Source organism: Ursus arctos, unplaced genomic scaffold, assembly GCF_023065955.2.
Source record: "Ursus arctos isolate Adak ecotype North America unplaced genomic scaffold, UrsArc2.0 scaffold_34, whole genome shotgun sequence".
Taxonomy (NCBI): Eukaryota; Metazoa; Chordata; class Mammalia; order Carnivora; family Ursidae; genus Ursus; species Ursus arctos.
The window spans coordinates 16124269-16137497 of NW_026623030.1; the positions used below are offsets into that span (position 1 = coordinate 16124269).

A 13229-nucleotide genomic window follows, 5' to 3' on the forward strand; every position below is an offset into this window, starting at 1 on the left:
AACTTGTTCTGTAGATCCTAGGGAATGTTATGGGAAGACTTGTTTTCTTCTGTCTTCCCTACTGGAATCTTTATGAAACCATTTCTTTTTAGCTTGTCCTGCCTTGTGCTTCCTGTTCCAGCCTCTCTAAGGCCATTTTAGTAATTATCATGGTCATACCCTAGATTCTGTCCTTTTCTTGTTCATAATTTTAGAATCACGCCCCAACATCCTAGAGAATGGGCCACTTATCCTATTGAGCTGCTCCCCTCCTCCCCTGACCTGTCCTCCACCTTTTGTTCTTCTCCACAGACTTTCAATCTATTTTTTTCATCAGTCGGTTCTAGTTTAAAGCCCTCTTTGAAATCTGTTCTTTCCTCTCTCTATCATGTGAACCCCCTTCCTGCTGACTGGCTCCTTTTAGGAGCAGCTCATGTCCCCATGAGCCACGAAGGTCCCTTCACAATAGACATTGTGGGAAAGGCAGATTTCAATCCCCTCTGTGACCCCAATTCTTTCAGCTTCTTCCCAGTATCAGAAGCAGTTGGTGTCATTCAGAAAAGGCAGAGTGGATTCTCTGTGATGAGAAACACAGGATTGTGGTCAAAGGCTCAGGCAAGTTATGATGTTGTCTTCCTTTTTTTCCCCTTTCTTTCTTACTTGTTGTTTTGGCAACTGGTAGGCCTGTGTGTGCCTTGCAGAACATTAGATCAAGCTGGTGGATGGTGACACCATTACTGTTTTATTTTTTTCCCCTTGGGAACAGTAGGTGCTTGCTGTGGTGTTCTCAGCACTGAGAACACATGATTTCTCTTCCCCTGGGAAAAGGTTTCTCTTTCCAGTGCTTTTTTTTTTTGTTTTTTGGTTTCCCAGCCAGATCAGAGGAAAGAACGAAGGAGGAAAGAGGCACTTTTTCCCCCCCTCTCTCTTTTATGTTGTCTTTTCAAACTATTGACTCTCCACCTACTTTATTGGTGGGCAGAATCCTCTTGTCCCTGGCTGTTTTCAAATATCAGCCTTGGTCGCACAGACATCCTCGGTCTTCAGCTTTCTGTGCCTCCATATACAGCCTTGGAGATACCTAGATTAATTCTGTACAGATAAAGAGCGAACAGTGTTCTGAAAACTGGTGCATTGACTACGATAAGGTTGTCCCCAGGTAACATCTGCACATTGTAAGATCTGGGACAGATCCTTTTTCTTGCATTTTGGAGTCCTCTTCCACTGAGGATATATACCTCTTGAGGCTTTTTGGTTGCTGATTTTAAAATAAGTTCTTAGTTTAAGTCTGCTGGTTTGATGGTCATGCTTTACTTCCTACCCTCATCCTGGCTCATAAGCAGACTCCCAGTCCCTCTCTTTGCCCCAGAGTTTTCTTGGCCTTTTCACTGCTTCTCCCACTTTTCCCAAGAGCCCCCCAGTTAATCTTCCCTGCTCAGCTTTGCTACTCAGAATGCTAACTTCTTTTGTTTCTTGTAGGTGTTGGACAACCAGATAAAGAAAGACCTGGCCGATAAAGAGACTCTGGAGAATCTGATGCAGAGACACGAAGAGGAGGCCCACGAGAAGGGCAAAATTCTCAGCGAGCAGAAGGCGGTAGGTATAAGGAATCACAAAGCCAGTTTTCCAAGGAGGGTTTGTGAAACGTGCCCGGAATCACACATCCAAGGAGAGTCCATTCCAGCTGATGAATTATTCTTCCTGTTTAATCCCGTGGAGTTTGTTGCCTACAGCAAGCTCTCTGCAACTCCTTTATCTCCTAAAAGCAGCGGGGGTGGTGGCTCAGGGTGGCCAGTTTTGCCTTTCATGCTCTTCTTTAAGGACTCATGCTGGTCTGCCATCAACATTGCCCTTCACAATGCCACCTGACAAAAGGGCCTGTGGCCCTACGTCTTCCTTATGGGCTTCCTTTCTCTGCACTCACTGCTTGGCCTTTCTAACCCATGTAGGCATGGGTTTCGGAAACTTTCTGCTCATGAGGTTCACCTGTGATGCTTGTTCATCTACCCATGGTTTCAGACCCCACAGGGACTCTGCACCTCAGAATCTCTAAGGGAGGGTCCTGGGAAGTTGTATTTTTAATCAGCACCTTCCCTCTCCCCCTCCTCCCCGATTCTTATGATTTATTAGGTTGGGAAAACTTTGATGTAGAGAATTTAGGATGGTAGTGAAATGACAGCCCCATTGGTGATAAGAAACTCGAGTTTGCAGATTCAAGTTAGAGGCTCCGGGAGGCCCAGGCCACATGCAGAGGACATGGGGATTTAACGAGGCCTGCTTACTCACAGAATGTTGGGTTCCTAAGTTGGCCCTTCCGTGTGGTTTTAACGCAGGCTGCTTAGGTAGTGGGGGGACGTGTAATCTCCGAGAAAACAACTGAGTGCCATTGTCTGGGCAGTAAGACATGTGACCCTCAGGCTACAGAGCAGTTGACGCGCCTGTTACCTCTCGTCAGATAGCCTGAATTTCAAGGGGAGCCTTTGACCCTGGCCCCCTGGTCCACGTTACTCTCATTCTGGTAGAACTGTCTGTGTGTGAGGTTTCAAAGGCCCCCCTGTATTTCAGATGATCAATGCTATGGATTCCAAGATCAGGTCCCTGGAACAGAGGATTGTGGAACTCTCAGAAGCCAACAAACTTGCGGCAAACAGCAGTCTTTTTACCCAGAGGAACATGTAAGTATTCACATTCCACCTGCGTGCATGATTACACATTGGTCTTCTCTCCTGGGGCAGAAACTTCATTTTTCTGTCTGATGAAGCCAGAGCACATTTAATTACTTATGTAGTTTGTTCCAGACCCTGTTCTACCTGTGTAATTTTGCCCTCTCTTAAGTGGTCTCATTCTGCCATGCCCTTTCTTTGGAGCTGGGTTTTCTTAAATGCTTCAAATTGCCATCAGATGACAGAGTGCTTTGCTCTCTCTAATGAGGGCTATTTATAGTTAGCTTTTGGAGAGCTGCGGGCCTTGTTCCCCAGACTTGCCTCCTGTGATTAGCCAGAGGTGATCTTGTGTGTGCCTGGTGGGGCCATCCGTCCTGCTCTTGTTAAGTTAGGCCCAGGGGCATAAGGTTTGCAAAGACTCCGTGTTCTAGGAGCACTCGGATCTTAATCTTCTCCCCCAAAGAGTTATCATCTCTGGGATTCCCCCCCCTCCACCTTAGGTACCTCTCCTCAGAGATCTTCTAAAACATTCCCATTTTCACTTAAACCATCTCAGTGGGCCACATTTTGTTTTTTGAGTTGTTCCAGTTTCTCATACTTGTGAACAGTCTGGGGAGGCGAGTGAGGTCTATGGAGGAGTGGAAGGAATAGGATTCCTTCCCCTCACTGCCCTTTCTTCCCCAGGGCCCGCCTCCGTGAGTGGTTGGGACACTCTTGTACTCTGCAGAGGCCCCTTTCTGCCCCTAGACAGACTCAAAAAAAGGTCTACCTTAGGAGGGAAATGTTAGTGTCTCTTGCATTCCCCCTGACCTTCCTCAAACCCATAGACAAGGGCTTCTGAACAGTGAGGACTAAATGGGTCCCAGGTCCCCATGCTGGGATCAGGCTCACGAGGCTGGGTCAGGACAGAGCCAACCTGGGAATGACTGTGCCCACTTACAAAGACGCACCTCTTACTCTGTTTCTTTCTGGCCTGCTGAGGGAACATGCTCACCTCTAATGAGACTGTGATTTTGCTTGGCTCCTCCCACCACCCCCACCAGGAAGGCCCAGGAAGAGATGATTTCAGAACTCAGGCAACAGAAGTTCTACCTGGAGACACAGGCAGGGAAGCTAGAGGCCCAGAACCGAAAACTGGAGGAGCAGCTGGAGAAAATCAGCCACCAAGACCACAGTGACAAGAATCGGCTGCTGGAGCTGGAGACAAGGTTGAGGGAGGTGAGCGTGAGGGGCCCTCTTCCAGGAGGATTCACTGGGGGTTGGGGTCCCCGAAACCAGCCAGGTGTCAGGCATCGGTCAGCATATACCTAAGAGGCGCTATGCATGGCGGCGAAGAGTGCAGACCTGGCCGCCCTGACCTGGGATAGGATTCCACTTCCATTTCTTGCGAGTACCCTGACCTTGGGCAGCATACCTTCTCTCTGGGTTTCCATTTCCTCATTGGCCAAATGGCCATGACGAGGGATCTCCCTCCTAGGGTCACAAGGATTATGTATGTTGGTGCCTTTGTCAAACTGGGAGGCAGAGTGATTCCTCCCTTATCCTGATTTAGCGAGGGTCACATGCCTGAGTCCACACTCGGGGTTTAGCGCCTGGTCCATCGTGTGGCCTGCTGGGAGTGGCAGCGGTCTCCTAGTGTCAGTGGAAGAGGAAAAGACAAATCTCAATTTTAATGAAACGTGGTTCTCTTCAGAGACATAAGGAAGCTGGGAAGGGTAGTCAAGTTTTGGGGAGGAGAATGCAGCACATTTGGTCGCAGACACATTGAGGTTGACTGAGGCTGTGATGGCACGTGTCCTCACGCACTGTATACCGTTAAATGCCTGCTGTGTGCTGGCCAGTAGCCTGGCTCTGCAGTGGCCATAAGACAGACCCTGTCCCTGATCCTGGGGGCTGTCGCCTAGTGGGCAGGGTTAGCTGGCTGGACAGAGGAGTTCAGGAGAGTGGTCGCCAGAAGCGTGACCTCCTGGCTGGACGAGAAGATGACGTGTCCAGAGCCTAGTGGGTAGGTGCTCAGGTATTTGTGATGGAACTCTTCAAAGAGAACATGGTCTCCTTTAAAGGAAAAGACTGTGAAGCAGACAGAGGTCTGAGGACTAAACTTGGGGATACCCATGGTTCTTGTGCTGGAGTGTGAAAATGAGGCCAGTCCTCCATAGGACAGAAAAAAAAAATGCGTTGTCTCGTGTTTTTCAGGGGTGGTCCAGGTGTAGACCCTTCCGTTAGGATCATCCGGTGTGTCTGTTGAAATGCAGATTCCTGGGCCTCTTTCTCTCTTAGCATTTTTGAATGAAATAGGATGTGGGGGGAAGTGGGGAACAGGGATCTGCATTTTGGACAATCTCTGGGTGATTCTTATACTCCCACAACAGTGGTTCTGGGTTGTCCAAAAGCCTTAGGTGGTGGTTTCAGTTTTATTATCCAGGCTATATTTTTGCTGTTCAGTAAGTTTAACAACATTTCCCTGTAGTGTCAGCCTTAAGAGTGTGAGTGTAAATAACTCCGATTTCTTTGAGCGTGGGAACACTGACTGTTTTGCCTTCCCTTCCCACAAATGTCTCTCTTAGCTTGGCACCTGCCCTGCATCTGTCGCTCATCTGGGCAATTAAAATGCCCCAGGGGGGAGCGAGTTGCTTTTTTTCTTCAATCCGTACAGCTTGCCCCCCCAAGGAAGGTGGGAGAAGATTAGAATGCTGGTAAGAGGCTCAGGGCCGTCATACTCACTGGGAGTTCTGGATCTTAAGCTTTAAATATAACAAGGCAGGTCCACCTTCTCTTTGCTGCCTGCTGCTACGGAGATTGGGGGCAGAGGCCTGTCAGCCTCCGGGTTGATCCACCTGCAAGGCTTCCCGCACCCAGTGCGTGCAGTGTGAGCTCTCCCCTAGCCAAGTGTGTGGAGTTGCGAAGGTGCGGGGGTCTGGGACCCTTCTGTCATTGCACAGCATTCTACTCACCCACCTCCGCATGACTCGCTGTCACCTACCTCCTCTGGTTCTGCCAGGTGGCCCCAGGGGAGCTTTCTGGCTCGCTGGCGGAGTTGCAGCCTGCTCTGACTGCTGGCATTTTAATAAGACAAACAGCAAGTTGTGGACCCTCGAGCCGGACTTCTGGGTTCGAAGCCAGCCCTGCCATTGTGGAGCTGTGTGACGTGCTCAGTCTCATACTTTGTCCGTGCTGCTGTGTACGATGGAGGCGACAGTAGTGCCTCCCTCTCTGGGTTGTCATGAAGTTGGACGAGCTGAAAGAGTGCCTGGCGCCTTGTGAGCGAGTACTGCCTGTGCTGCTGTCGTGTCGCCGCTATCGTCACTAGGGGGAGAGCGCAGCCGTGGCTAAGGCTGCCGCTGACTGGCTAAGGGCTCCCAGACCTAGATTGCCAGCCTAGACCTTTCTCATGAGGCTCTGACCCATTGTCCCAGTAGACGTTAGACACCTCCACCTAATGTCTCCCTTGCTGCTCAAGTTCAACACATCAGCATGGAATTTCTTATCTTTCTCCTTAGAGTGGCTCTTCCTCTTGTGTTCCCTAGTGTTCCCTGGTATAGCAGAGGTCTCCCTGCGCAGTTCACCTGGCTGGAAGCTCAGGCGTCACCTTCGGTCCCTTGTCTCTTGCCCCACCTCAAATTAACCACCAAATGCTGTTGGTTCTCTAGGCTTAATCTTTTATAAGTCTTTGTTCTCTTCACCCTTATAGCTTTTGGGACTCGGGTATCACCTTTTCCAGGGGACCCTTCTCTGACCCTCCTAAGCTGGATGGAACATCTCCTTTGTGTCCCCATGGTCTTGTGAGTTTAGGTCATCACGTTGTATACCTGTTGGCAGCTCCTTTAGACAGTGAGCTTCCTGAGGGCAGCAGGAACCTCTTATTTGCTTGACATCTCCAATGACTGGCACAGAGTCTGGTCTCTAGGACAAACTTGTCAGTGTTGGTTATGTCAACAGATAGGCCATGGTCTTCCTCATCTCCATGCCTTTAGATGTCTTGGTTTCTCTGCTTGGAATTTTCTTTCCTATTTGCTGATTTGGCTCCTATAAGTTCTTCAATAAACACATGCAGTGTTGTTCCCTCCTTTACCCTCCACTGCGTTCCCACTACATCCCCACGTATTCTGACCATTACACTTGACCACATATATGGTAATGGTTGGCTTTCATTTTTCCTCCAGCTCAAGGGCAGAAACTGTCTTTCATCTTCATATTCCTTTTTATGTGGAAGTTGCTGAGTACATTTTCTTGAATGGATGAAGCATTGAGTAGATAGAATGATAGATGGGCAGGTGGAGGGAAAAATGATTTCTTCATTCCATTAATGTGGGTTACCTAATTAGAACAAATCAGAGCGGGAGTATTTATTTATTTATTTGTTTATTTATTTATAGATTTATTTGAGAGAGAGGGGAGGGGCAGAGGAAGAGAATCTTCAAGCAGACCCCCATTGAGCACAGAGCCTGACGTGGGGCAGGATCCCATGACCCATGAGATCATGACCTGAGCCGAAACCAAGAGTCAGATGCTTAACCGACTGAGCCGCCGGGGCACCCCAGAGCAGGGACACTTAAAATAAATAGAATGCAGTTCTGTTGTTCCATTTTTATCCTAATTGTAAAGAGATCCCTGTTACCAATATGATGTTATTTATAGCCATTTACTTTTAAATGCTTTTCTAATAAGAGTAATTGTCATAATTTTCAGTTGAGATTCTTGTGTGGTTTTTCTTTTGAAACCTCCCCAGTGCTTTGAATGTTTGTAAGTAAGGGCTGGTTTGTACAGACATTCTCTTACACGTTCTTGCTCCTGGTCATTTCTTAGACTCCTAAAGTCAGATCCGTGTTATAGCAGATCCATTTTCTCCTTCTCAGTTGAGCACTGGGAATTTGAATCCATGACCACATTTAAGATGCAAGTTGAACAGCAAGTTGCGTCTCAGCTAGTCAGGGTCAGCTCGTTAGACTAGCGAGTTGCATTCTCTCTAGTTCGAGTCAACTGAGCATTTGTGTGTGTCTCTCTCTGCCCTTCTCAGGTCAGTCTAGAGCACGAGGAGCAGAAACTGGAGCTAAAGCGCCAGCTCACAGAGCTGCAGCTCTCGCTACAAGAGCGCGAGTCCCAGCTGACGGCCCTGCAGGCTGCCCGGGCAGCCCTGGAGAGCCAGCTGCGCCAGGCCAAGACGGAACTGGAAGAGACCACGGCAGAGGCAGAAGAAGAGATCCAGGCACTCACGGTAGGTCTGCGGACAGGTGCCTTCAGGCTGCTTCAGGCCTCAGCCGGGATGAGTGTGCGCTGAGGAGATTTGCTCACTTGGAGAAATCCCAAGAGAGAAAAATGATCCCTAGAGATATTTAATGGCCAGAAAACTGGCTTACATGAGGATTCTCCTTCATGAGAGTTAGTGTTAACATCTGACCTTTCCTTAGTATCTTGAAAAAGTCCCTCCTTTATGTATCTTTCCTCTTTTAAAAATAGTCATCATTAAATTTACAATTTTAGTTTGAGCTGAAGGCCATTTACCTGAATCTTCTACTTCATTTTCAGTGGTCATTAAAAAAGTAATAATCTTATATCTTACAATAGTCTTCCTACCACATTTCTATTTTTGTATTGGTTAACCTCATTTGCATTACTTTTTTTTTTTTAAAACTGTAAATTCTCCTTCAGGTCTTATGTATGCATCTGCTATGTTCTGGATGGAAAAGATTATTCTGAATGAGAAATTCTTTTCTCTAAGAGGGACCTGGCTTTGCTCTTTCTGAGACAATAGTTAACTGAAGAGTGTTCTCAGAAAGTCGAACTTGGAGGGTAGGCGAGGGTGTCACTGGATTTAGACCTTGGTTCTTTCTGGAAGTCTAAAAATATGACTTTTTCAGTTTCCCATAGTTGATCCTTCTCATGGGGACTGACCCAGGCTAATAAAACTGACAAGAACCTTACAGATAAAATGCCAACTTATCAACTTACAATGGAAAATACAACCACCAAGTTGACTGGGATGCTCTGGGTGGCTCATCTTCCCATTTTTTTCTCCTTCAGAGAAGTCCCCTTAAAAACCTCATTTCTCTTGGAAGGCTGCTTGGTGGACCTGGACTTGGCACAGAAAGCCGAATGAGTTTAATGGCTAGTATCAGCCAAGCAAATGCATTGCTAATAGTAACATAGTGTACTTGCCAAGTGGACAGGCACAGTCATGCCCGCTGGTCAGGGTACCCTCTTCCGTGGGCAGGGCACAATGCAGCTGATTGGGTTTCGTGTTTTCTAAAATAAGGTGCCTAGGTGGGTACCTTACTCACTCTGATTCATCTTGGATGCGGTCCTCATTTCCATCAGTGAACATCTCTAAGCATGTAGAGTGGGGTTACTTCTACAGATGGCCATGCACATTCATTGCTTATGATTTATCCTGTTCAGAAGTAGTGTGTGTGTGTGTGTGTGTGTGTGTGTGTGTGTGTGTGTGTGTGTTTTAAATGATCTTATTCTTAGAAGTTACCTCCCATTGTTGGTTTTGGGAAGCCCATTATCTGAACCAGATTGGGAACATGATCTGACAGTGCCAAGGTCCTTATGGACTAGTGTAGGACACAGAGGCTTTCAGGATTCTAGGGATACAGAGTAACTCCTATTAGGAAGGTGCAAGTGCATCTCAGATTTTCCAGGACTTATGTCAAGGTCAGATATTGATTGCAACCTTAGTTTCTCAGTGAGAACACTCCCTGTGTGCTATGCCCCCAATACTTGGTTTGGAAAAGAAACAGTCACGATATCTCTTTATTTATCCTCTGCCTTGTATCTTTCCAAACTGCTCTGAATCCATTTTGAAACAAAACAGTATAACAAGATAAAATAAGAAAGAAAAGGCCAAGAGAAAATAAGTCTATAGAAGAAAAATATGGAGGTAGGAAAGAAATGAATATAAAAGAATGCTTGCCAAGAAGGCTTATGTGCTTTCTGGAATCGGCTGGATGGGGAGAGAGACAGGCAGATAGCATTTCTTAGCTGCTAAAGGAGGCATCGGCCACTATTATATTGAATGCATTGTATATTAATATTTTCTCCCCCTGTCCAAACCACCCACGCTCTGAGAGAAGGAGGAGATATCAGTAATCTAATCCATACTTAATGAGTCCTTGCTATGTGCCTAGTGCTGTGTCTTTAGCCTTTTCTCCCCAGGGGATTGGCCTGTAATTCCTCAAATCCTTTTACTTTGGAGCAGAGGAGAAGGACACATTTATCTCACTGCTCTGTTGGAGTTGGGAGGGAGGGTGGTGGCCATGCATCTTATCCTGCCCATTCAAAAGGAGGAGGATATAAAATAGAGCATGTGTCACTGCTGTTTATCTGTGGGGAAATTAGTCTTTAAATCCTGTCTTACTGCTGTTTGGAATGTGCTCTGTCTAATGGCTGCTGGAAGCCTTCACAGCGGCAAGTCACGACTTAATTTAGTCAGATGAGATCACTGCCTCAGAGCATCTTCTTGTGAAAAAATAAAGAAACAAACCTCCCTAAGTCTAGAAACTAGGGCTCTACCACTCTTGCAGATGAAGATGCCTTGGAAAATAGGGCTTTTTCAAAGCGATGGCAGGAAAAAACAAAAACCACCTCACAGCTGTTTGTAGTCTGCCATGCAAGAATCCAAATCCTGAATCAGCTTGCCTCGGTCCAGTTTTGAGGCCTTGGGTTTTCCTTTCCCCTTCCTCCGATTATGTCCAATAAACCTGATTATGGACTGCATGCGGCTGTTGCCTGAATGGCTTTGTTGAATTTGTGCTGAAGACCGTATTTTCTGAGAGAAAGAGGAAATGGCCACAGGTGCAGTACCCTGACTCTGTGTCATTGTTCAGGCCCCAGGGCAGGCTCCACGTAAGCATCTGCCAAATTAAATCAGCTGGATCTAAAATGGTCTCCGAGGAGATCTGCGAACTTCAGAGCAGGCTGATTTATTCATAAAAGGGAACGAATAGTCAAATGGGCTATTACTGCTTCATTTTAAGAGGCTACCATCTCCTAGCCTGGGGAGGGAGCAGTTACTCTGGTCTCTGGCCTTGGAGCAGATCAGATGGAGTACAGTTCAGCCAGCGGTCTCCATTGAAAAAGCATGGCCGGTCTCCATTGAAGTATGGCCGGGCCTGCTGGGAAGCCACTTGTTGGTCTCCTTGATGTTTTCTTGCTACCCACTCCCACCCATTGTGTTTGCATGGAGATTCATTGGCCATTAAAGTTAAGAATGAATCAAGGTGGAGGCCAACAGGAGAGTCATATTGAAGGGGAGGGTAGGCAGAAGGGGGAATGAACCACGACAGACTATGGACTCTGGGAAACAAACTGAGGGCTTTAAAGGGGAGGTGGGTAGGGGTTTGGGATAGGCCGGTGATGGGTATTAAGGAGGGCACATATTGCATGGAGCACTGGGTGTTATACACAAACAATGAATCATGGAACACTACATCAAAAACTAATGATGTATTGTACAGTGACTAACATAACATAATCAAAAATTAATAAAAAAATGAAAGAAAGAAACAAAAAGCCAGGCTTTTAAGGTGCTTCAGTGCTTCTTGGTGGAAGAAAGAATTTTCCACCCAGACTTGATATTTAAGACTCCATCCCTTTATCTAAGGAAGAGAATTTGAGTCTGCACACTCTAGAGCAGACAGATGTGTGATGTGCTGTGTCACTCCAAATGGAGGCCGCAGGCTAGAGGCCTGGCATAGGCTCTGTGTGCACCAGCATGACCCCACGACACACTCTTCGTGTCCAAGTCCCTGTTGTCCTGCTCTTTTACTGATTTGGTTAATGAGTAATGCTGAATAATCAAGAGTCTAAAGCTAGAGACCTAACAAAAGGAACCCTCCCAGCATGATGTGACCATGAGATCCCAGTGTCATCCTCTTAGATTTGTTAAGATCATGAGTCAATGCATACTCTCATTTGTTTTACATAAATATCAATCTATGTATTTAAGCAAGCCATTGGCACAATAAGCAAGATCTAAAATTAGGGCATGTGAGGTGATAGTCTTGCTTGGTGCCCACCTTCACAGGGAAAGGGATGGATGTGTGGAAGCCTGAGTGTTCTAGAGCCCTGACCATGGATCCCAGAACATGGTCAGATGTCTAAACACTGGTTTCCTTTCTCGAGTTCTGTATTCTTCTCTGTCATCAAGACTGCATTATAATTAACTTTTCTTTCTTCCTCTTGTAACTCTCTTTAACATTAATGAAGACATAAGTACTCCCCCAAAAGAATGCCTTTCCAGTCTTCAGGCTGCAGGCTGTGCATTCTCCCTGCTTGCCACCAAACACTTAGGTTAGTGGTTCTCAAAATGGGATTGGTAGGTTCTTAGGGGGTTCCCCAAATTCAGATTATTTTCATAATAATGCTTAAAGTGTCATTTGGCATTTTTCATTGTGTTAACATTTGCAGCTGATGGTGCAAAAACAGTGTTATTTTAAAAGAAATAAAGAGTAAATATTTGGGGAAAAAATCTCCATTTTAATTTCTCAAGTGGTAAATAAAGGTAACCCACATAAACAAAGCTCTTCGGTGTCCTTTGAAGAGGGTAAATATTTATTCTCTGTAGCACCTGATACCTAGTGAACATTCAAATATTTCATTGAGAGAATCTAAAGACTGTCTTATGCATTTTATTATCTTTATATACAGTATTGTGTGACCTTTAGCTTTTTTTGTGCACTTGTTTTACAACTTATTTCAAAGAAACATAAAACATGTTTCTTGGCATTTTCTTGCTTAGATCAGTTCAGTAATTGTTAAATGTTTATAGAATCTCCAGCAGTCATAACAGGATCCGTTCTATATTTTCTGTTTATAATTCACAGTCAATAATAAATCAAAAGCCATAATGATGGTACTCCATTTTACCTTCAAAGAGGATTGCCATTTGATTTCAGTGGTAGTGCGATGCTCCTTCTTGGATAAATGGTATTCATGCCCCATTAAATCAGTAAATCTCACATATTATTGTTGGGCATAAGGCAGATTGATTTGGGGGGGAAAATAAGAGTCTGATAAGTTAGTCCATAAAAATATGGGCTATTATGAGGGGAGTTGATTCTCAATGATAACTTTTATTTATGAATCTGTGAGTCTGTTTTTGCAACTTCTTTTTGTTTGTTTAAAACCATTTTCCCCAGTTCTCTTCATTCTTTTGCGTGGATTTATATTTCTGGTTGTCACTTTCCTTCTGCCTGAAGGACTTTCTTGACTATTTCTTATGGTGCAAGTGGTAAATTCTTCAGCTTTTGTATATCTGAAAAATTTCTTTTATTTCACCTTCATTTTTGAAGGATATTTTTGCTGGGTATAGAATTTAGGTTGCCAGGCTTTGGGTTTTTGTTGTTGTTGTTGTTGTTTTTCCTTTCAGTGCTTTAAAGATGTTGTTCTATTCTAACTTGCTTCATCCCCTCCCCTCCCCTCTTCCCACCCACCCTTAGGTGAGGAATCTGTCTGTCTTCTCTTTGTTTCTCTATGTGTAACTTGTCTTTTTTCTCTGACTGGTTTTAAGCTTTTTCTTTTTATTACTGGTTTTAAGCAGTTTGATAATGATGTGATTTAGCTTAATTTTCTTCATGTTTCTTGTGC

General features: G+C 45.5%; 1 protein-coding gene across 1 annotated transcript in view; it reads left to right on the plus strand.

Annotated features, from left to right (window-relative positions):
- Positions 1 to 13229, plus strand: part of CIT (citron rho-interacting serine/threonine kinase) — a 158155-nt gene that overhangs the window by 94993 nt on the left and 49933 nt on the right. The window contains exons 20-23 of the mRNA XM_057305738.1: positions 1459 to 1575; positions 2545 to 2654; positions 3686 to 3860; positions 7660 to 7857. Coding sequence (XP_057161721.1) covers positions 1459 to 1575; positions 2545 to 2654; positions 3686 to 3860; positions 7660 to 7857 — 600 coding nt within the window. The remainder of the gene's footprint in view (positions 1 to 1458; positions 1576 to 2544; positions 2655 to 3685; positions 3861 to 7659; positions 7858 to 13229) is intronic.